At 54.0% G+C, this 23142-nt stretch overlaps 1 protein-coding gene and 1 pseudogene across 2 annotated transcripts; both read left to right on the forward strand.

Annotated features, from left to right (window-relative positions):
* The first annotated feature begins 276 nt into the window (after positions 1-276).
* Positions 277-17038, forward strand: PPP1R13L (protein phosphatase 1 regulatory subunit 13 like). Of its 2 annotated transcripts, none has more exons than XM_042969239.1 (14): positions 277-314; positions 1428-1709; positions 5874-5950; positions 6057-6199; positions 6577-7090; positions 7180-7278; positions 7380-7471; positions 7780-8254; positions 9388-9869; positions 12895-13026; positions 13109-13242; positions 13370-13536; positions 15085-15284; positions 16295-17038. In XM_042969239.1, the coding sequence occupies exons 2-14, from the start codon at positions 1486-1488 to the stop codon at positions 16331-16333; spliced, it is 2778 nt and encodes a 925-aa protein (XP_042825173.1). In that variant the 5' UTR covers positions 277-314; positions 1428-1485; the 3' UTR covers positions 16334-17038. The 2 variants fall into 2 exon arrangements, with proteins under 2 accessions (XP_042825173.1, XP_042825174.1); XM_042969240.1 differs by lacking the exon at positions 277-314 and adding an exon at positions 2672-2775 and having other exon boundaries at positions 1640-1709.
* A 3462-nt stretch (positions 17039-20500) lies between these two features.
* Positions 20501-23141, forward strand: LOC122234274 (annotated as a pseudogene).
* The last annotated feature ends 1 nt before the right edge of the window (position 23142 follows it).

Raw genomic sequence — 23142 nt, forward strand, 5'->3', positions numbered from 1 at the left:
GAGCGCCCATGTGGCGCGGGAGCGCGGGGGTGTCGCTCGGAGTACGCTCTCTCTACGAGCAGAACTGGGGGGAGTTTCCGCCGGCGCAGAGCAGACAGCCGAGGAAGACGTTCTTTTCCCGAAAATCTGCTCCCGAAAACAGCTGCCTGGCTCCTGGGCGGGAGTTAGCGCCTCATCAGGTCTCGGCGCATATCCCCCTCCATGTCTCGGACTTTAATTGCGCCAACGTCGCCTTAAAGGGGCAGCCACATTGGTAGCTTCTAACTCTTAAAGAGACAGGAAGGTCGATTGGTCTGAGATTCTTAAAGAGACAGGTAAGAGTGTAGGTTGGCAGGGCTGTGCTTTCAGTGTCACAATCCCTTCTTGGGAGGCCCAGATGCCTGGGAAATTCGGAACTTGAGTGGGACAGGTGGGAAAATGGAGAAATGGTGTAATTCCTCCGGAGGGCGTTGAAGTACCAGCCAGGGGCGGGGCTTCTGAACTCCTAGGGCGCGGGAAACCTAGAGGGAGGAGCCTGTGGGCTCCGAGGCGGGGCTTCCAGACGAGCTAATCACGCGTGGGGCGGTGCGGACTAAAGGGCGGGGTTTGTGGATCAAATGAGACATATAGATGCCCCCGAGAATTTAGTCTAGTGCGTGGGGGACCTTCCTGTAAGGCTCTGAGGAAGAGAGAGGGAGTAGAAGGCTTGAGCAGCGCCCTTTCTCTGCCGGGGGGCGCGTGTAAACAGAGGCACGCGGCCGCGGATTTGGGGGTCGCATCCACGCCCCTTTCCACAGGGACCACACCGCTTGGGGCGGCGGGCGGAGCCGCGGGACGGCGGCTAGACAGGGTGACCCGACTGCATTCCTGGCCAGTGTGTCAGAGCCACTTCCCGCCCCCTCTGCCGTGATTTCGGATCCTATTCCACAATTGGGGCGTCCCTCCTTCTCTGGGTGTGAGCGGCTTCTCAGAGCGGAGGGAGGGTCAGGGGAAGGGAACGCGTTCCCTCAGCCCGGGATCACCAGACAGTTTCCCCAGCGTGGGCGAGACTCCGGGACTGCGGGCTCGGGACTACAATTCCCAGAGGGCGCAAGGAGGGGAGACGCCCGATGTCCATCGTGGAAGCTGCTGGGGATTGTAGTCCCAGCCTAAGACTTTGGACTCTTGCTAGGAAATTGTATAAAGATCCAACCCATCCTTTTTACCGACGGGGAGATTGAGATTCAGAGACTCGAGGGGATACTGATTTAGCGAGGGTGTCTTCTCGACTTAGGGGCGGGGCATGTGAGTCTCCCCCAACCTCTAACCTTCTAACCCTTTAGTGGCGTCCAAATCTTCTTTCTAGGAGGGGGAAACTAAGCCTGGAGGGGTGGGACAGGGACTCAGGAGTCTGCCTCCTGCAGCCCCGGCGAGATTAAAGTCTGAATTCTATCTGCGTGGCCACATAGACCTCGGCTTCTGGACCTCGCCCTTCCTGTCTGTGAAATGGACTTTGGGTGATTCCCAATGGGAACGTCTCGAGAAGTCGGCCTACTGCCCCTGCAGGACTACAAGTCCCAAGGTGCTCGAGGCGACCCCCTACTCCCCCTCCTCTCTGGGACCCGCCTCCCGTCTGCCGGAGTCACGTCGTCTAACCTGTTCCCGGCGCCTGCCCCGCCCCGTCCTCCGCTCCCCGCAGCCGGAGCCGGAGCCGGAGGAAGTCCCCCGGTGCCAGGATTTGCCCCGGATCCGTGAGTTCCACCCACCCCTGGGGTCCAGCGGCTCGGGGGGAGCCCGACACCGCGTCCCTGGGAGGACTGGGAGGGGACTCGGACACCGATTCCCAGGGCGGAATTGGGCGTTCGCAGATGCCAGGGTCCTTCGAAGGAAAGAACTCATATTCACTGGGCAGAAGCAAAGGGGACCCTGATGCCTGAGTTCTTGGGGTGGAGGGCTCGGACGCCGTGGTCCTGGGGGGACGCTGGAGCTGGGACTCCCGAGTTCCACGAATTGGGCGCTCTCGAAAGCCTGAGTCTTTGAGTAAAATTGGAGTATCAGATCCCTGAGTCTTGGGCAGCAATGACAAGACTCGGACTTCTGGACCCTGGAAAGGGCGGCCATCCCTGCCGCCCTCCAGCTGCCTTCTCGACCAAGCCTCTAGGTCTCAAGGTGGAATTAGGAGTGGGATGGGGATAGTGGAACTCGGGTCCCTGGAATGTAGCAGGACAAGCCCCCGAGGTCCCCCTGGAGGCTAGGTTCCGGCGCTCCCTACACTTTCCGGCTCTGGGGTGGGGGCGAGGAGGGGAACCGAGGCAGCTCTCCAACCTCTGTGGGGCTGCGACATCGCCAACATATCATTAACCGGGGCGTCAGACCTGCCTAACCAGAGGTGGGACCTCCACCCCAGGGCGCCCCCTGGTGGGAGCGGGATCCTCCCATTACCCCACGGAGGTGGGAAATAACTTGGGGTTTGCAGAGGGGGTTCTGGAACCCAGGGCCGAATTCCAGAAGGTAGGATTGGATTCTGGGAGGCTTGCATGCCTGGGCCCTACGCAGTCATTGCACAGAGGGGACAGGGGTAAACTGAGGCTAAGAAGTCACACAGGTAGCAGAGTTGATAGGAGTTTGGCTTCCTCCTCTTTCTGCAGCCTGTCTGGGAGACGGGATTCCATTCATTCCCACCAGATTTTCTGACTAACCTTCTCTCTCCTAGGGCTCCTCGCCCTGACCCTGAGGTGAGAAATGTCACCTCCACCCCCATCTGTCTGACCTGAGGTTGTGTGGGAGATAAGCGAGGGATAGAGGCTAATTCTGGAGGTGTGTGTCTGTCCTTGAAGCTGGGGGAGGGCAGGGACCTTCACCTCCCTCTGTCTCCCCCCTCTCTCCGCCCCCATGAGTCATGTGATGGGATTAAACAAGGGGGTGGGGGAGGAAGGGGGTTCTGATGAGAGAGGGAAGAACTTCCTAATGTCTGGGCTTGAAGGGCATTTGGTGATAGCCTGAGATGAAATTAAAAATAATAACCGTGGCTGCCAAGACAGAGCTCCCTGTGAGCCAGGCTCAGCGCTGATAGGTAGATGGGATGGTCCCCATTGTCTACAGAAGTTTCGGGCAACTGCCCAAAGGTGCTTACTGACTCCACCCCAGGGAATGACTCCTCTCTACTCCACTGGGGAAACTAAGGCTGGAGAGCAGGCATAGCCCACATCCTGGGCTTTTGCCACCTTCTCTCTGGAATCTTCTCTCTCCCCATGCACCTCTGCCTAGATTACTGGGGATGACCACTAGCCAGAACTCACTAGTGACCGGAGAGGATTGAGGGCGTAGGAAGTCGAGACTCCACAGGTCAAAACTCATGGCTTTTAGAAAGAGCCGAAAGGGCTCTCTTGTTGGGAGGGGGGGAAAAAAAACCCAACAGATTACTCTCCGTCTTGAGCCCTCACTGTGTGCCAGATCCTATGTTATCTTAATGAACAGCCATGAAAAGTCCCTAATTAAGAATCCTATATGTGTGAACTTTATTTGGTGCCTGCATTGTTCTAAACACTGTGCCTAAATTATGTCACTCAAACCTCACACCCTTTTGAGGTGAAGGTATTAATTCCCCCACTATACACACGAGGTAACTGAGGCACAGAATATAACTAGCCCAGGGTAGAGACTTAGAGAGGGGAAAACCAAGTCCTAGAGAGGGTGGGGCCTCTCCCGGCGACAGTCAGTCCGGACGGAAATGTAGGATTTCAAGTAGGGTATTCCCAGCCTAGCCTGGCGCTCTGACTTGGTTCCCACTGCGGATGATTCCTCCAGGAAGCCCCCCGAGATCCTTAACCGCGAAGAACTTGGCTTGGCCGCGTGCACGAGGGCGGGGGAAAGGAGAGTTAGGGGTGGTAGGGGAGGGGAGGGGAGGAGTGGGAGTTGGGGTTAGAGGGTATCCTGGGGTGGATTGGAGTCCGCAGGAGGGGGAGCCGGGAGGTGGAAGTGGAGGGCAGGGACCTGGGAGCAGAGGCGCGGCCTGTACCGCCCTCGCGCCCCGCCCGCTCCCTCCCTCGCCCCCCACGCCTCGCCTGTCGCGGGAGGTGAGGCACCTGCCCGGGCCCGCAGCGCATTCCCGGGGTCTGAGCTCACTCGCTGTCCGCCTGCCCCGCCAGGTTCGGGCCGTGACCCAGAGCGCCCCCTGGCGGCCCGGACAACCCCTCTGCCCGCTCCAGCCCCGCGAGGGCCCCACGCCCAGCCTTGGCATTTCCTTAGAGCCAGAGGCTGTCAAGCATGGGATCTGAGAGCCTTAGAAATGTGGGAGTCCTGAAACCCCCAGAAGAACCTCTCACTGCCAGAATGCGCGCGCTGGAGGCCGCATGGAGTTGTCCGTTTTTATATTTTAACAGACAAGAGCGTTTTCACGTGTGTCTGAGATTCTAAAGGCCCTGAGTTCTGATTCCTGTGGTTTCTACTTTCTGAGGCCTGAGTTCCCAGAGCCTTAATTCCTCTTGCGATCTCTGGCCACTTGGATCCTCACAATCGTTCTCTCTACCGTGCATTCAGCTAGACTTTCAGGACAGTGGAATCCTGGGATAGAGAGACCACAGTGCAGGAAGATGGAGACATCTAGGCTAGCAACACTGGAGAATTCTAGAATGTTCCAAAGATGGAATCTTGGACTCAGGACTTTCAGACAGTAGACTTTCAAGCTGAGAGTTTTAGGCTCTGTAGAGCTTTAATTGCAGTCTCAAGGTCCTACCATTTCAGAATCTAGGCCTCTGAGAGATTGAAGAGGCCTCTGAGAATAGCTGACTGGCCTCCTCCTCCCACCGTTGGGGAAACTGAGGCCCGGGGAGTGGAAGGGACTTGTTGCCCAAAGTCACATGCTCCCAGCACACCCAGATGAACCACCAGCCCCAACAGGTTCTGTTCCGAGGCTTCCCAGAGGCCAGAATCAGCGTGCCCCAGCCTGCCCTGCTTCCCACGCCTGCACCTCCAAAGCTAAGGGGTTGGTGCAGACAGGGGAGGTGGCAAAGCTGGTGGGGCGTGGTGGCTACCATGGGGATGGTCCTGGCTTGACCGGTTCCTCTGAACCCGTGACCACAGCAGCCCAGCCACCTCCCTATTCTTCCTGTTAACCCTGGGTCCCTGTGAACAAGGTCTACTCTGGGGAGAGGAAGCTGAGTTGGTCCCTGCCCTGTGGGGGACTCTTCCTGTCTGGTCGAGAGGACCCAGACTCACAAGTTAGGTGCAGGTGTGAAACCTAGTACTGCCGAGTGATGTTGAACAAATGTTTCGGAGCCCCACTTTCTGGCCTGCTACACTGATCGTGACCGTCAAGTGAGGGTGCAAAGCACTCAGCTCAGTTCTCCCAGGCGGTGGCCCCTCGACAAATAGTTGTTATTTCATTTCATTATGCCCTCGAGCCACTACACAGGCCCTGGCACACACCGTAGGTGATCGGTAGGTGATCGGTAGATAATTGATGAAGGAGTGATTCAACTCTCATTAGGACTGAGATAGAGAGGTGGACGGTGAACTCTGCCCCGAGACTTCCAGGAAGATTTTAACGTTTTTATTTACTTTTGAGACCGAGAGAGAGACAGAGCATGAACGGGGGAGGGTCAGAGAGAGAGGGAGACACAGAGTCTGAAACAGGCTCCAGGCTCTGAGCTGTCAGCACAGAGCCCGACGCCGGGCTCGAACTCACGGACCGTGAGATCATGACCTGAGCCGAAGTCGGAAGCTTAACCGACTGAGCCACCCAGGCGCCCCCAGGAAGATTGGAAGGAGTTGGCATTTCCCAGCCAGGGAAGCGGAGGGGTATAGCGCTTCCAGTGGAAAAAATTAGGAGAGTAAAGGTGCCGTCCCGCTCCTCAAGGACCCCTGGCTCCCTGCGGGCCGGGTCTGAGAAGGCTCTCTCCTCACACCCCACGCAGGCGCCCCGCTTCGGCCGGCACCATGGACAGCGAGGCGTTCCAGAGCACCAGGGACCTTCTGGACCTGAACTTCCAGTGTGAGCTGGGGTAGGGGGCGGGGCTTGCCCGCAAGGGGCCCTCCAGGGTAGAGGCGGGGCTCTGCCCGCACGACCCGGGTCCTTACCGCCCTTCCCTCCTGCCCAGCGCTGGCCATGAGACACATGGACCTCAAACAGATGGAGCTGGACACGGCGGCGGCCAAGGTGGATGAACTGACCAAACAGTTGGAGTCGCTGTGGTCAGACTCGCCGACGCCTGTCGGCTCACAGGCGGGAGCCCCCTCTAGGGTGAGCCTCTTCGCCTTGGTCCCCACCTTGGCCCCCAAAGCCAGCTTCTTTCTGCCTGGAGTTCTGTCCCATAGGATTATAGAGTCTGTGGGCTATTTAAGGGCACCGGAAGGCGGGGACCAGTAGAAATGGACATCTAACAGGACCCTCGGAAGAACAGGGCCTTTTTCTAAGCGGCAGAAAGGCACTGTATGGGCTAGCCTCGGCCCCAATTTCAGGGCTGTCTCACCAGTACCCCTCACCAGGGCTCCCTGTGCCTGAATCTCCAGCGCCGGTCTAACTCCCCCGCGTGAATTTTCGATGACCTCTTTTGATCTTCTACTAACCCCCTCGACTAATGTCTCCTTTGCCCCCTCAATGTGCGGGCCTCCCCACAGCTGTCCCGGTACAGCTCCAGCCCGGTCCCCGAGCACTTTAGCAGCCGTGGGTCTCCCCGGAAGGCGGCCAGCGACGGCGCAGACACCTCCTCTTTCGGACGCTCCGAGAACGCCCCGGCTTTGCTCCCCTACAGCCCGCTGTCCCCTAAAGGCCGGCCTTCGTCACCGCGCACCCCGCTCTACCTGCAGCCGGATGCCTACGGCAGCCTGGACCGCGCGCCCTCGCCCCGGCCCCGCGCCTTCGATGGCGCAGGCGGCCCCCTCGGCCGTGCGCCCTCCCCGCGGCCCGGATCGGGCCCGCTCCGCCAGCAGGGTCCCCCCACGACCTTCGACTTCCTGGGCCGCACCGGCTCCCCGCGTGGCAGCCCCCTGGCCGAAGGGCCCCAGGCCTTCTTCCCTGAGCGCGGGCCCTCGCCACGCCCCCAGACCTCAGCCTACGATGCGCCTGTCGCTTTTGGGAGCCCCCTACTGGGCGCGGGCGGCAGCGCTTTCGCCCCGCCTCTGCGCGCTCAAGGTGAACCAGGAGCCCTATTTGGGGGATGGGAGGGACGCGGGCCTGGGACCAGCCTCCCGCCATATCCCCCATTTGCAACTTCTCCCTAGACGACTTGACGCTGCGCCGGCGGCCCCCCAAAGCCTGGAATGAGTCTGACCTGGACGTGGCGTACGAGAAGAAGCCTTCGCAGACAGCGAGCTATGAACGTGAGTGGTGGGAGGCCAGAGGAGCGGGGGGGGGGGGGGGGGGGGGGGGGAAGGGAGGGCGGAGAGGTGTCCCCCAGACCCTAATGACTCCCGCCTTGCAGGCCTGGACGTCTTCTCGCGGCCTGCTTCGCCAGGCCTGCAGCTGTTACCCTGGAGAGAAAGCAGCCTGGACGGGCTGGGGGCCACCAGCAAGGTGAGAGGCTGCCGGGGAGGGGGCTGGTGGGCAGGGGCCAGGAATGAGGCTAGGACCAGCTCCCACTCCCGGCTGCACCCCCCAGTTTCCGTGCCTTCCACCCTAAGCTCTTCCTTCTTCATCCTGGATTTCTGCCCCTCTCCCTGACCCTCTCTTTCCCTCACCCCCTCTGCCTTCCGTCCCCTTCTCTCCCTTCTGACCTTCTACCCTTACCTCCCTCCCCCTTCTGCCTCCTCCTTTATCATTCTTTGTCCCTAACTTCCTCCCACCTGAGCCCCTTCTTTCCTCCTTGCCTCTTTCTCCCCCAGGACAACCTCACCAGTGCCACTCTGCCCCGAAACTACAAGGTCTCCCCTCTGGCCAACGACCGGCGTTCCGATGTGGGCGGCTACCGCAGATCCCTGGGCTCCGCGGGGCCATCAGGCACTTTGCCCCGCAGCTGGCAGCCTGTTAGCCGCATCCCCATGCCTCCTTCCAGCCCCCAGCCCCGCAGTTCCCCGCGCCAGCGTCCCATCCCCCTCAGCATGATATTCAAGCTGCAGAATGCCTTTTGGGAGCACGGGGCCAGCAGGGCCATGCTCCCGGGCTCCCCCATCTTCTCCCGAGCACCCCCGCCTAAGCTGCCTCCCCAGCCCCAGGTGCCCCTTCAGCCCCAGCCTCCCCCCCAGCCCCAGCCCCAGCCTCTGCCCCAGCCCCAGCCCCAGCCCCAGCCTCAGCCCCAGCCTCAGCCCCCCGCCCCAGCCCCCCAACCTCCCCAACAAACTTGGGCCCCTGTGAGCGAAGGTGAGTCAACAGTGGGGGGGCCCAGAGGGCTGGTTAGAGGGAGGACACTTGGCTGGAGACCAGAACAGCTGGGGGAGACATCACAGCCAAACACCCGTTTCCGGACATTGTCCCTACAGAGAGCTAGGCTACAGGAGCTTGGGAATTTGCTCGGGAGCTAGGGACAGCACAGTGGTTAAGCATGGACCCTGGAATCCGACTGCCTGGCTCTGTGCTGTGTGACCTCGGGCAAGTCACTTAACCTCTCTGGACCTCAATTTCCTTGAGTGTAAAAGGTGATAGAGCCCATCTCACTCAGATATGGTATTAGATTATTTAATCCGTATAAAGTCATTAAAATAGGGCCTGATGTATAGGAAGTTCTCGATAGCTATTGTATTATAATCATTAACGTGTGTGTGTGTGTGTGTGTGACTAGCACAGAGCCTAGAGTGAAAGCGAAATGGGTTTAGAGCTCCTTTCCACCACGGACTTGCTGTATGACTCAGGATACATTAGCTAACCTATCCGAGCTTCTGTTTTGTCATCTGTGAAGACAGATTAATGGTCTCTACCTCGTAGATTGTGATGGGCGTTCAGTGGAGTAATGTGTGTATGGAGTGATCGTTACTATTTCTACCTGCTCTAGACGCTCTGATAGAGAGGGATCAGACCAAGAAGAGACCATCAAGCGCCAGGATTGAGTATTCTGCCTGAGAGGGTAGGCGAGGAAGGTCTTAGAATCTTCGAAAGTCAAATCTATCACGATGGCAGGGGCACACGATTCAGAAGTCAGAGAGCACTGAGTTCAAATCCCAAGCATGTGGCTTTGGGCACCTGACCACCCCCTCTGAGGCTCAGCTTCTCTTTCTGTAAATAAGAAGATGATAGTAATACCTACCTCACAAAGTAGTGGTGAGAATTCAGTAAGGCAGGCGCGGAAAGCACCAGGCGCGTGCTAAGCACTCGACACGTGGGAGATGTCACAATTGGATGATATTCGCCGCTCGTGGAAAGTAGCCCAGAGACAGCAAGGAACTGCCCCGGGGTCACACAGCAAATCAGATGCTGGCTGCAGGTCCTGGAGGTTGTGGGGAGGGGGTCTTGGGTTCTCCCAGGGATTCACCCTCTGATGGGCTTCTTGTTCCTTCTAGGCTCTCCCAAACCTCCCCCTGAGCTGGAGCCAGAGCCGGACCTGGAAGGGCTGCTGACGCCAGTGCTGGAGGCCGGGGACGCAGATGAAGGCGCTGTAACTCGGCCCCTCAGCCCCACGAGGCTGCAGCCAGCACTGCCACCCGAGGCACAGTCGGTGCCCGAGCTAGAGGAGGTGGCCCGGGTGCTGGCAGAGATACCCCGGCCCCTCAAACGCAGGGGCTCCATGGAGCAGAGCCCAGCTGTGGCCCTGCCCCCCACCCACAAGAAACAATACCAGCAGATCATCAGCCGCCTCTTCCATCGCCACGGGGGGCCCGGGGGGCCCGGGGGGCCCGGGGGGCCCGGGGGGCCTGAGCCCGACCTGTCCCCCATCACTGAGGCGTCCGAGGCCAGGGCAGGGCCCCCTGCTCCTGCCCCACCAGCGCCCGTACCACCCCCGCCCCTGCCCCAGCTCAGCCCATCAGACCAGCTACAGAGCATGGTAAGTAACACAGGAGGAAACAGGGGTATGTTAGCACAGGGAAGCGCCCTTTCCCTTTTAGGGCAGAACCTGGACGTGGCACACATCACATCTGCCTCTTCCAACTGGCCAGGAACCCAGGTGCAAGGGAGGCTGGGAAATGTAGTCTTTAATCTAGGCGCGCCTGCGTCCTGATGACAGGGAGGACGTATACGGGGAGGCATTCGGAAGCCTTGGCCACACAGAGACTTTCTCTGCTCCTCTCCGATAACCTGCCCCCCCGAGGGCATCCCTTCGGGAATCTTGGGAGTCTTACAACCTGGAAATGAGTGTATCTTGGCACAACAGCGGGTCTATTCCGGGACCTGAAAGGCCTGCCTGAATCAAAGTATTCCCCGTTTCTCTCCCCGGTTGCTGCACAGGCTCATGTCTGCATTCTCTGGGGATCCGCTCTCTCCTCTCGGACCTCAGCAAGCCTGTGCCATGGCTAGAAATGCGCCCCCGCCCAAGACCCCAAATGACCTCTGAGTTCAAGCCCATGGTGTCCTCGGATGCCACTCAGAGCTTCTTTCATTCAAAACTGCAAGAGCAAGTCTCTGGTCCCTGAGGCTGTGGGTGTCGTGATTAAGTTCACCAGCTGCAGAGCTGGGCTGCCTGGGTTCAAATCCCAGCTCCACGGCATTTATCAGCTGTGCAACCTGAGGCAAGATACTTAGCCTCTCTGGACCTCAGTTTCTTCATCTGTAAAATGGCGGGGTCGGGGCGGGGGGGGGGGGTGGGTGCGGAGAATAACCACAGGGTCGCTGTAAGGATTAAGCACGTAGTGCTTAGAATAGTGCCTGGCACTTAACTGGTAACTACTATTATCATTGTTAGCTTTTGACCGGGGGATGGATGGTCTCCTGCTGAATTTGGTCCAGTCCCTGCATCTTGGCGTGGGGTGGGCGGGTGTAGTCACATAGAACAGTCCTGTTCTCTCAGTGTGGATGGACGGAGAGAGGGGAACGATTCCCGGAGAAGAAGCAGGGACCGGATAGACACCCCAAAATGCCTATTCCCAAGCCCCCCTGGGGGCGGAGCCAAGATTCAGGATCTTGAAATCAAGAATGGAAGAATGACAACGTCTTGAAATGACCTCATCATAGAATCACAAAGTCTTGGCCACAGAGAGACCTGAAAACTCACAGAATTCAAGAGTTAAATCTTGTTATCAGTCTCAGAACAGTGAAATTTCAGAACCCTCGGGCACTGAAGTTTTGAAGAACAGGATCTTAGAATTTAAGTCAGTAACACACCAGGAAATCACAGATTAGTGCACGAATACGCTGTAATACAGAATTCTATTTTTTTTTTAAGATTTTATTATTTTATTTTATTTTTCATTCATTTTTTTGGTAATGTTTATTTATTTTAGAGAGACAGAGAGACAGAGCACGAGCAGGGAAGGGGCAGAGAGAGAGAGGGAGACACAGGATCCGAAGCAGGCTCCAGGCTTTGAGCTGTCAGCACAGAGCCCGACGCGGGGCTCGAACTCACGAACCGTGAGATCATGACCTGAGCCAAAGTCATGCGCTTAACCGACTGAGCCACCCAGGAGCCCCTTTTTATTTTATTTTATTTTATTTTATTTTATTTTATTTTATTATTTTATTTTATTTTAAAGAGGGGGTAGGAAAGGGGCAGAGGGAGAGAGAGAATCTCAAGCAATCTCCATGCCCAGCACAGAGCCTGATGTGGGATTCGAACCCACAACTCTGGGATCATGACGCTAGCTGAAATCAAGAGTCAGATGCTCAACCAACTGAGCCACCCAGGTGCCCCAAAGATTTTATTTTATTTTTTACATTTTTTAAATATTTTATTTTTATTTTTGAGAGACAGAGTATGAGCAGGGGAGGGGCAGAGAGAGAGGGAGACAGAATTCGAAGCAGGCTTCAGGCTCTGAGCTGTCAGCACTGGGCCCCACTTGGGGCTCGAATTCACAAACTGTGACATCATGACCTGAGCTGAAGTCGGACACTTAACTGAGCCACCCAGGCACTTCCAAAGATTTTATTTTTTTAAGTAATCTCTACACCCAACATGGGGCTTGAACTCACAAACCCAAGATCAAGAGATGCATGGTTTACACACTGAGCCAAGCAGGTGCCTCCAGAATTATATTTTAAATGAATATTTTCCACTAGAAAGGAATACACAAACACCATACTAAGCAGGAGGAAATAGATAAAAGAATAAAGAGGCCAAAATCACAGTGGTCAGAGAGAACAAGGATTAACACTGAGTATCTCCTTCCAATCTTTTGGAAGAAATTCTAAACTTAAAATATTAAAGTTCCCAATCATAGAATCTTGGGAATGTGACATCCTGGGTCTTCAGCAATTTGAAATGGCACAGCTTAGCATTCCTGGACTCAACATTGGAAATCTGACATATAGCTGCACATCAGAGAATTTTGGAAACCAGTGGCTCTTGGGATCTCCGAATTCCAGGATCTTGACATCATTGACATCAAAGACCAGAATCACAAATGCTATGTGCTCAGAATAAACGAATCTTGTAGGAGGATACTTGAACATCAAAAACAAGAAAGCAGAAGGAATAAGAGGATAAATATTCTAATTCCGAACATCCGGAATTAACACTGGGCAACCTGTTGTCTGTGCGTTTCACAGCATTTATGTTTTATAAAAGAAATAAGACTGCGGGTGGGTTGACTATCTGGCTTCCACAATCAACAACTCCATGGTCTCCCAGCTTCCTCTCAGTTCTCAGGGCCCAGGATTCCATAATCACCAGATTCCCTGACAATTGTAGGGAACCAGAGGCTGTAGAACTGAGGGATCCTACCCCCGCCCCGCCCCCACCCCGCCCCCACCCCGCCCTCTGGACTCAGGCTCTGTACCTCCCTGTCCTCCAATCCCAGCCTTCACCTCTGTCTAGTTGGACGACCTGGGGCAGCTACCGTCGTCTATTTTCCCCTTTGAGTAACGGGTATATTAACAAACTCTCCCAAGTCACTGAAGCCCCCCTCCCTGTCCCCCAGGAGACGCGCTCGGTGCTGCGGAAGGCGGGCTCCCCGCGCAAGGTCCGCCGCGCCCGCCTCAACCCGCTTGTGCTCCTGCTGGACGCCGCGCTGACCGGGGAGCTGGACGTGGTGCAGCAGGCAGTGAAGGAGGTGAGTGTTGCCGAAGTGCAGGGCCGGCGGGGTGGAGGCTGGGGGACGCGGGACTGAGTCTCTGCGTCCCCCGTCCGCCCAGATGAACGACCCGAGCCAGCCCAACGAGGAGGGCATCACGGCTCTGCACAACGCCATCTGCGGCGCCAACTACCCCATCGTGGACTTCCTCATCGCGGCTGGGGCCAACGTCAACTCCCCTGACAGCCACGGCTGGTGAGCCCAGACCCGCACGGGGCCGGGGGGGGGGGGCGGGAGGGGGGCAGGACGGCGCTGCGGGTTAACGCACCTGCAGGGGGCGGGGGGCGCGTGCACGGCCTCTCACGCACGCCTCCCCACCTAGGACACCTTTGCACTGCGCCGCGTCCTGCAACGACACCGCGATCTGCACGGCGCTTGTGCAGCACGGCGCAGCAATCTTCGCCACCACGCTCAGCGACGGCGCCACGGCGATCGAGAAGTGCGACCCCTACCGCGAGGGTTACGCCGATTGCGCCACTTACCTGGCAGGTGCGAGGCAGCGCTGGGACGCCTCGGTGGGAGGAAGGGGGTCGTGGGGACTCGCCCACGCAGCTAGCAGTCGGGGAGGGGAAGGAGGCAGGCCGCCAATCACAGGAGAGAAGACGTGGGGGCTGCACCAATCAAGTGGCAGGATCGCAGCAGAAGGGCAGTGGGACGGACCACCTAGGGGTGGGGTGGGGGACAGGGCCTCCCACCGGGCAGGTGCAAGCTGGGTGTGTGGGGTGAGCAGACTGCGCCAACCTCGAGGGATGCGGGGACATGGGGACTCTGCCATGCAGGCTGGACCCCTGTGCGGATATGAGCGGTCTTGCAAATGGCACTGCTCACCTGCTTTCTCGCGTGCGGGCGTGGGCGGTTGGACGTTCCAACTATGCCATCTGCCCGGCATAGGGCTGAGCAGGTGAGCTGTGCTGCCAGTGGGAGATACGGTGCCACACAGCTGGCAGGTGAGCAAGCCATGGCTTCTGGGGAGGGGCTTGGGGACTCTTCCGCGTGTAGTGAGACGTGAGGCTTACCTCACGAGAGGGGCCACATCATCTAACGAGGTGACGGGAGGAAGTCGGTAGCAATGGCATGGGGGTGTGAATAGCCTCTGTACTGCACACCCGGGCAAACTGTATCATAGGGTGGGGTTGGGGACATCGCAGAGTCGGCGTCAGGTAGGCTCTAGGACCTGGGGGTGGGACAGTACTTTTGAGAGGTGAGCCTCTACACGACAGCCTGCTGTCTGTGCCACCCGGCGGCAGAAAGTGGACAGGGGCCACGGGGCTTATGGTGAGCAAGGGCAGACGGGGAGTGCCCTGTCGTCGGGCCATTACACCTTTGGGCAGGTAGGTGGAGCCTATGAGATGTGAAGACCGTAGGCTCCGCCTGGGAGAGTTCGGGAGGGGAGGAGAAACTGGAACACAGTGGACTGAACCACTGGAGAGAGGGGGCATGCTGGACTGTACCATTAGGAAAGGGGGTTAAATTCTTGAGGGAAATTGTACCCCTTAAGGGGGGGGGCAGAGGCGGGGGCGGGTGGGCTGTACCCTCGGGAGAAGTTATCGCATCCTCTTTGGAGACTTTGCCCCTCGGGGAGGGGGAAGCCATGTGGACTCGCCATCTGGAAAGGGGGAGATGGGACCACTTAAGGGGGAGGAAGGGAAAGGCTGTACCATCGGAAGGAGGGGTTGAGAAGAGAGACTGTAAACTTAAGTAGGGGAGGGGGGTGGTGCACGGACGACTGTACCCCTGGGAGGGACTTAACGATGTACGGGAGGGGTGGGGACCACTGATCTTGCCTTGGGGTTGGACACCCAGTTGGATGCACCCCGATGTTCTCGAATTTTAGAGAGTGCGGGGCCCTGGCGGCCGACTCCAGCTCAGGCGCCCGGCTCTAGGCGGGGAGACACAGCTTTGCAGGTGGCTCATCCCTCAGCTGGGGCGGCGCCAAATCCCAGGGACTTTCCCTGTCCTCGGCGTGTCTCGTGTCCCTGAGTGTCCTTGCCCCCCCCTCCCCCGTGCGCTCACGATCCCTGCCGTTTTATGTTTCAGACGTGGAGCAGAGTATGGGGCTGCTGCACAACGGCGTCGTGTACGCCCTCTGGGACTACAGCGCCGAGTTCGGGGACGAGCTGTCCTTCCGGGAGGGCGAGTCTGTCACCGTGCTGCGCAGGGACGGGCCAGAGGAGACAGACTGGTGGTGGGCCTTGCTGCATGGCCAGGAGGGCTACGTACCTCGTAACTACTTCGGGGTGAGCCGGGAAGAGAGGTTGTGGGGGCCTCCTGGGGCTATTTGGGGGAAAGGGGTGATTACACGGGAAAAAGAGGGGCAAGAGGGACAGTCCATTATACCGGGGCGGGGGGGGGGGCGGCGAGGGAGGTCAGAAGAACCCATTAGGGTTCGTGGGGACACGAGGAAAAGCCCATTATAGTAACGCGAGAGGTAAAGAAAAGCCCCCTCCTCACGGCCTTTCGTGGGGGAACTCCCCAGCGCTGCCTTAGTAGCTTGAGCAGAACTCAATCAAATATTTTTATTATCATCCCTAATAATATTACTGGGAGGTAAGGAAGCATTTTTTGTTTTTCAGTTTTAATGTTTATTTATTTGTTTTGAGAGAGAGCGCAGGGGAGGGGCAGAGAGAGAGGGAGCGCGAGAGACTCCCAAGCCGGATTGCACTCTCACCAAGAGTCGGATGCCCAACCAACTGAGCCACCCAGGCGCCCCAAGGAAGAATGTATTTTAGCCAAGGGAAGGGGTGAAAAATACCCTGTTAGTAACGGGGGATGTTACAGACGCGTATGTTACTGGCCTGGGGGCGGGGCAGGTTTCCCTACGCCGCACTGGGCAGGGAGAGAAGACTCCATTAGTAAAACTATGGTAGGGTTGCGGGAGGTTCTAGTCAAGGGAGGAGACCAGGAAGATCCCATTATATTCCCAGGGGAGAAGATTCCTTTAATTGGGGAACAGGTGGAGGCGGGTCCCAACCAGACCCCATGGGGGCAGTAGGTGTTTCCTTCGTGGCCGAATGGAAAACTCCATTCCATTTCATCACCTGGGCGGCTGACCTAAGGCATCATCTGGTGCTTGGTCGTGACAGGGACCTCGGGGATTCTGAGGTGGTTTGGGAGATGCCGGAGTCCTCGGAAGGGAGGGGAGGGTGGAGACGGCCCACCTGTTTCGGGGGCGGGTGACTCCATTAAGTTTGGGGGTGGGACGAGGGAGTGAGAGTTCCTGGTGTCTAAAGATCCTGTCTTCCCTCAGCTCTTCCCCAGGGTGAAGACCCAGAGGAATAAGGTCTAGCTGGAGAGGAGGACGTTTCCAGGGGAGACAGGAGGAAGCGTCCCTGCCTTTGCTCCAGACCTGTCCCTCAGTAACTGCTGCCTCTCCTTGGGCCCCAAGCCCTACAGGGGTGGGGTCCTCACCTCCAGCTCTCTGCTTCCCCGGAAGCCCAGGGGAGAAGGAGAACCTCAGCCTAGAAACTGTCATAGCCCTGGGAGGTCACGATGGGGCTGGGAATCATTGGAGGCAAGAGACACCCCCCTCCCCTCCATTTGTCAAATCAGATTCCGTCCCAAGTGCCTCCTATTCCTGCTGCCACCCCCTCCCACCCCCTCGACACAAGCCAACACCCCAGCCTAGGAGAGCCTGCGATGTGTCGCCTCCACTGGATTTCCCTGGGAGTCACCTCTGCCCCCACCTCCCCAGGGCTAGGAGAGACACCCTGGTCTCTACCCGGACCCCTGCCACCGCCTCTCCCCAGTCAAGTGCCTTCACGCAGTGCTGGTTTTATAACCAGATGGGGAAGTTTTTCCTTATAAATAAAGGTAGTTTGCACAGGAATTGGCTCCTCTCTCTTCGGATCCCCTTCTGACTTAATAAGAGCTCATCATTGTTACTGTATTTTCACACCAGTATTCAGGTAGCCCCTTTCTAAGGGATTTCTCCCTCCTGTAAATCTAATCCTTCCTCCTCCAAGCACCCCTGCGTCTTTTGTCTGTTTTCTTTGGTGGGGGGCGGGGGCCTTTTTGGTGTTTGGGGGTTTTGTTTGTTTTGGTAGTGTCTTGCTCTTTCGTATTTTGGATTCTTCCTTTATGTCTTTAACCATTTTAAGCTTAGTTATTTTATAATGTATGTTTGATAATACTATCATCTGAACTTTGGAGCCATCTAGTTCTAGAATTTGCTGGGTCCCACTTTGGATTCTGTGTCTCCCTCCCTCTCTGTCCCTCCCCCGCTCATGCTCTATCTCCTTTTCTCCCTCTTAAAAATAAATAGACATGAAAAAATAAATAAATTTAAAAAAAGGGGTGCCTGGGTGGCTCAGTCGGTTAAGCATCCAACTTCGGCTCAGGTCATGATCTCACGGTTCGTGGGTTCCAGCCCCACGTCAGGCTCTGTGCTGACAGCTCAGAGTCTGGAGCCTGCTTCGGATTCTGTGTCTCCCTCTCTCTCTGCCCCTCCCCCACTTGCACTCTGTCTCTCTCTGTCTCTCAAAAATGAATAAACGTTAAAAAGTGTTTTTAATTAAATAAAAATTAAGGATTGCTTCTCAGTCACACTGGCCACTTTTCTCGTGCTCAGTAGCCGTGCGTGGCTGGTGCCTACCATTTTGGGCAGTGCAGATGGAGAACATTTTCATTATCCCAGAAAGTTCTCTCGGATACAGCTGATACACAGCATTTCTAGAAGCTCCATGGTGCCTCTTCGCAGTTAACCACAGTTGGGACTTTTATCACTACTGATTAGTTTTCGTGAATATACTTTAAAAATCAAAAGGTGTACTGGGGCACCTATCTGGCTCAGTCAGAAGAACATGAGATTCTTGGTCTTGGGGTTGTGAGTTTGAGCTCCATGTTGGGTATAGAGATTACTGAAAAAAGAAATCAAACTGTACTAAAATATGAAAAAAAACCCAGTCCTATGTACTATCTTTCCCCACTCCCCTCTGCTCGCCAGAGGCAACCACTTTCAACGACTTTACCAGTTTCTTCTAGTATTTTCTTCCATGTTTCTAAATATGCTGACACTGCTATTTCGTGATAGCCAATTTTAGACATTCTCTACTGACTTCCTACTACAGTAGGTGAGGCTTGAGCTCGTGCTGACCCAGTTTCCCTCTCCCAACGAAATTATGTCATAATTTTTATATCAATGTTTTTTACAATATGATATGTAAATGTTTTCATTGCAGAGCCATGTAATATACTAGCATTTTCTTTCTCAAACTTTAAAATTGAGAATTAAGAATTACCTTAATTTTAGATGCACCTATATATACTTAATATTTTTCTTTTTCTTTCTAAAAAAATGTTTATTTATTTTGAGGGGGGAGGGGCAGAGAGAGGGAGAGAGAGAATCCTAAACAGGCTCCATGCTGTCAGTATAGAGCCTGTCATGGGGCTTGAACTCATGAACCATGAGATCATGACCTGAGCCAAAATCAACAGTCAGAGGGTTAATGACTGAGAGCCACCCAGGCGACCCTGCAGTCCTCTTTTAATATAATCTGGACTTGCTGCTCTCCAGGCCTGTGCTAAGCTATCCTGGGATTTCCCCGAGTTGGACACTATTTCCTGGATTCCAGGTCTTTGTCTTTTTTCGTTGACTCTTCATTTCGGTGGAGCACATCCTCCAATTATTCCCTTAAAAGAGTGAAGAAGAGGTAAATATTTTTGGGTTCTTACAAAACTGAATATGTCTTCATTCTATCCTCCCACATTATTATAGTTTGGCTGGGTATAAAATTCTAGGTTGGAAATACATGTATCCTTTTCCATTCAAATCTGTATGCACCCTGAGTTGGAATGCAATTTTAGATAACAAGGGAAAACTGTTTTTCCCCTCAGATTTGTTTGCATTCTCCCTTTCCTTTGAACTTATATTTGACTTTTTATTTTTTTTGCTAGCTTTTTTTTTCTTCTTTTTTTCTGAGAGCTTTTGTGATCTTCCCTCTTTCTCTGGTTCTAAAAATTCACGAAGATATGCCTTACTGTAGTCTTTATTCATTAATCATTCTGACCTTAAGTCTGTTCTTTCAATCTGGAGATTGAACACCCTTTGGTTCTGAGACATTTTCTTTGTATACTTTTTGTGCTGATTTCTTCCCCTTCATTTGCTTGCTCTTTTTCTGGAATCTTCATTATTATGGATGTTCAATCTTCTGAGTTGAGCCTTCAATTTTCTTATATTTTCACTATTTTCCAGCCCTTTGTCAATTTTCCCTTTCTAGATTTCCCCGACTTTACTTCTAGTCCTTCTCTTCAAATTTATATTTCATCTAGAATTTTTTTTAAGATTTTATTTTTAAGTAATCTCTACACCCAATGTGGGGCTCAAACTCATGACCCTGAAATGAAGAGTCATACACTGGGGCGCCTGGGTGGCTCAGTTCATTGAGTGTCCTACTAAGGCTCGGGTCATGATCTCACAGTTTGTGAGCTCGAGCCCTACATCAGGCTCTGTGCTGACAGCTCAGAGTCTGGAGCGTGCTTCGGATTCTGTGTCTCCCTCTCTCTCTTCCCCTCCCCCACTCATGCTCTGTCTCTCTCTCCTTCAAAAATAAATAAACATTGGGGCGCCTGGGTGGCTCAGTCGGTTAAGTGTCCGACTTCAGTTCAGGTCACGATCTCGAAGTCCGTGAGTTCGAGCCCGGTGTCGGGCTCAGGGCTGATGGCTCAGAGCCTGGAGCCTGCTTTTGAATCTGTGTCTCCCTCTCTCTCTGCCCCTCCCCCGTTCATGTGCTGTCTCTGTCTCAAAAATAAATAAACGTTAATTTAAAAAAAATTTAAAAATGCATTAAAAAAATAAATAAACTTAAAAAAAAAAAAAAGAGTCATACACACCATTGACTGAGCCAGGCAGGCACCCCTATAATTTTGAATTCCCAAGAAACTTTCTTGTTATTTAATTATTAATTCTTCATAGCCTCCAGCTCTTTATAAATGTGATAGTTTCCATTATCTTGCTAAGTATTTCACAAAGCGTTTAGTTATAGATGTTTTGTGTTTCTTTTGTCGCTTTCTTGTTATTTTTTTTTTCTGTATGATGTTTGTTTCTTCTGGGTTTCTTTATATTGTGTGGGCTTCTTTAAAAAAAATTTTTTTTAATGCTTATTATTTATTTTTGAGAGAGAGAGAGAGAGAGACAGCGTGCAAGCAGTGGAGAGGCAGAGAAAGAGGGAGACACAGAATCTGAAGCAGGCTCCAGGCTCTGAGCTGTCGGCACAGCCAAAGTCGGATGCTTAACCCACTGAGCCACCCAGGCACCCCTTGTGTGGGCTTCTTTATTCAGTCTGACCTCTCTTTTTCACAACAGAGGTATGTTAGTCTCCTATGACTGCTGTAACAAATTACCACAAGCTTACATAACACACATTTATTATCTTATAATTCTGGGGGGGTCAGAAGTCTGAAATGGGGACCCGAGGGGGCGACCAAGTCGATTTAGGCTGCTCCCCTTGGGCTCGGAATGGCTGTCACCACCTCCAACCAGTCGCAGGGCATCCTGCAGCTGCTACAGACCAAGAAGGGGGCCACTGAGAAGGTGTCTGAGGCCCACAGGTGAAAGAACCAGAGGCGGAAGCTGGCCAAAGAAGGTCGGCTGAAATTGAACAATACCATCTGTGCAGAGAGGAGTTCAAGGCCAAGAAAGCTGCTGCTCTGGAATCCCACCGCAGGTGCAGTACTGGAGCGAACGGAGAAGGAGATGCAGGAGAGATGACCATCCTCCAGACCTACTTCTAGCTGAACAGGGATGAAATCCTGGACAACCTCTCAGCCTTTGTCTGTGACATCTGGCCAGAAATCCATGAAGACGACTGCATAAATGGACAGGGGAGGAAGGAGCAATTCTGCCTGTGGATTGGCCTTTTGTTTTGTTTTGTTTTATTTTATTTTATTTTATTTTATTTTATTTTATTATTATTTTAGACAGAGGAAGCAAGTGGGGAAGAGGGGAAGAGAGAGGGAGAGAAAGAGAATCCCAAGCAGGCTCCATGCTCAGTGCAGAGTCCAACACGGGGCTCGATCCCACGACCCTGGGATTGTGACCTGAGCCAAAATCAGAAGTCAGGCACTCATCTGAGCCACCCAGGCACCCTGATTGACGTTTTAGATGCCTTCATGGAATATGGAGCTTCAGCAAAGCTTGAGTTACATTCTTGCGGAAAGGTATTGGATGATTTCTGGGTATAATATAGTAGGTCCCTTCACTTTTAGGAGAATAGCAAATCTAGCTTCCTTATACAAACTTAGAGCTTATCCAAAGATTTTCTCCTTTAACCTCATATCTCTTAGAAATGTAATGTGTTTACACTGTTTTTTCTATGCTCGAACAACATATATATTAATACTTTTTCTTTCTTAGATGTAGTAAAAAGTCATTTTTTAAAGAAAGAAAGGGAAGGGCGCCTGGGTGGCTCAGTTGGTTAAGCGTTCGACTTCGGCTCAGGTCAAGATCTCACAGTTCATGGATTCGAGCCCCGCGTCGGGTTCTGTGCTGACAGCTCGGAGCCTGCTTTGGATTCTGTGTCTCCGTCTCTCTGCTCCTCCCCCACTCACGCTCTGTCTGTGTCTCTCTCAAAAATAAACATTAAAAATTTTTTGAAGTTGCCCATAATAAACAGTTACAAAATGACCATGATATTAGAGCCGATATTCTAGTGGATGAGACAGACAATAAATAGAATACTAAGCAGAAAAATATCTCAGACACTGATCACCATTATGGAAAAAAACTGAATCAGGAGAGGCGGATATATTGCACCTGCTTGAGTGCTATATTCATTTCCTGTGGCTGCCTGCAACAACTCAGTGGCTTAAAACAACACACATTTATTATCTTACAGTTCTGGAGGTGGGAAGCCCAAACAAAAATCAGTTTCACCGACTGAAATCAACCATTGGCAGGGCTGCGTTCCCTGAGGCTCTGTGGGAGAATCAGTTTCCTTGCCTCTTTCAGCTTCTGGAGCTGTGTTCCTTGTTTTCTTTGGCTCTGCCCCTTTCCTCCTGCAGTGTAGCCTACATTCTGTGTTACATTGTCTCTGTTTCTGCCCTGCTGTTGGATCTCCTTCTTGTAAGGACATTTGTGATTATACTTGGGGCACACCTCAGTATCTCAAGTGCCTTAACTTCATCACACTTGCAAAGTGTGTTGAACCCAGAGATCAAGGGCTCGGAGGTCTTTGCAGACCATTTTTCAGCCTATCCAGGGAGTGTTGCAATTTAAGTTTTATTTTTTAACTTATTTTTGAGAGAGAGAGAGAGAGAGACAGCATGGGAGGGGCAGAGAGAGAGGGAAAGGGAGAATACCAAGTGGGCTCCACACTGGCAGTGTGGAGCCCGACATGGGGCTCAAACCCAGGAACCATGAGATCAACCTGATGCTGATCAAGAGTGAGATGCTTGGGGCGCCCGGGTGGCTCAGTTGGTTAGGCGTCCGACTTCAGCCCAGGTCATGATCTCACAGTTTGTGAGTTCGAGCCCTGCGTCTGGCTCTGTGCTGACAGCACGGAGCCTGGAGCCTGCTTCAGATTCTGTGTCTCCCTCTCACTCTGCCCCTCCCCTGCTCATGCTCTGTCTCTTTCTACCTCAGAAATAAATAAAACATTAAAAAAAAAATCTTTAAAAAAAGAGTGAGATGCTTAACCAACAGAGCCACCCAGGTGCCCCGGGAGTATTGCAGTTTAAATCGATGAATGGAGCTTTATGGAAGGTTTGAGGGAGAGGAGGGAGGGAGCCACACAGAGATCTGGGGGAGAGCCTTCCAGACAGAGGGAGCAGTGACCAGTGACCGCAGGGGCTGAGGAGGCTGGAGGAAGTCATTCTAAAGTGGGACCTAATTATCCCTGCCTCCTGGTGTTCAGCCCCTTGAGTAACCCCCTCTCCTTGACCCATGGGCTGGATGTAGGGATGTATTTTAAGGGATGGAGTTCAGCAAAAGTGATGGACTGTCCCTTCTGACACCAGATTACAAAAAGACAGTGACTTCCATCTTCTTTGCACCTCAATGCGGTGCCTCCTGCTTCTCCCGATGAAGCCAGCTGCCTTCAGAGACGCCCGTGTGGCCGGGACCTGAAGGTGGTCCCCGCCACGAGCCCCCAGAGAAGTGAA

This window comes from Panthera tigris, chromosome E2 (assembly GCF_018350195.1).
Source record: "Panthera tigris isolate Pti1 chromosome E2, P.tigris_Pti1_mat1.1, whole genome shotgun sequence".
Lineage (NCBI taxonomy): Eukaryota > Metazoa > Chordata > Mammalia > Carnivora > Felidae > Panthera > Panthera tigris.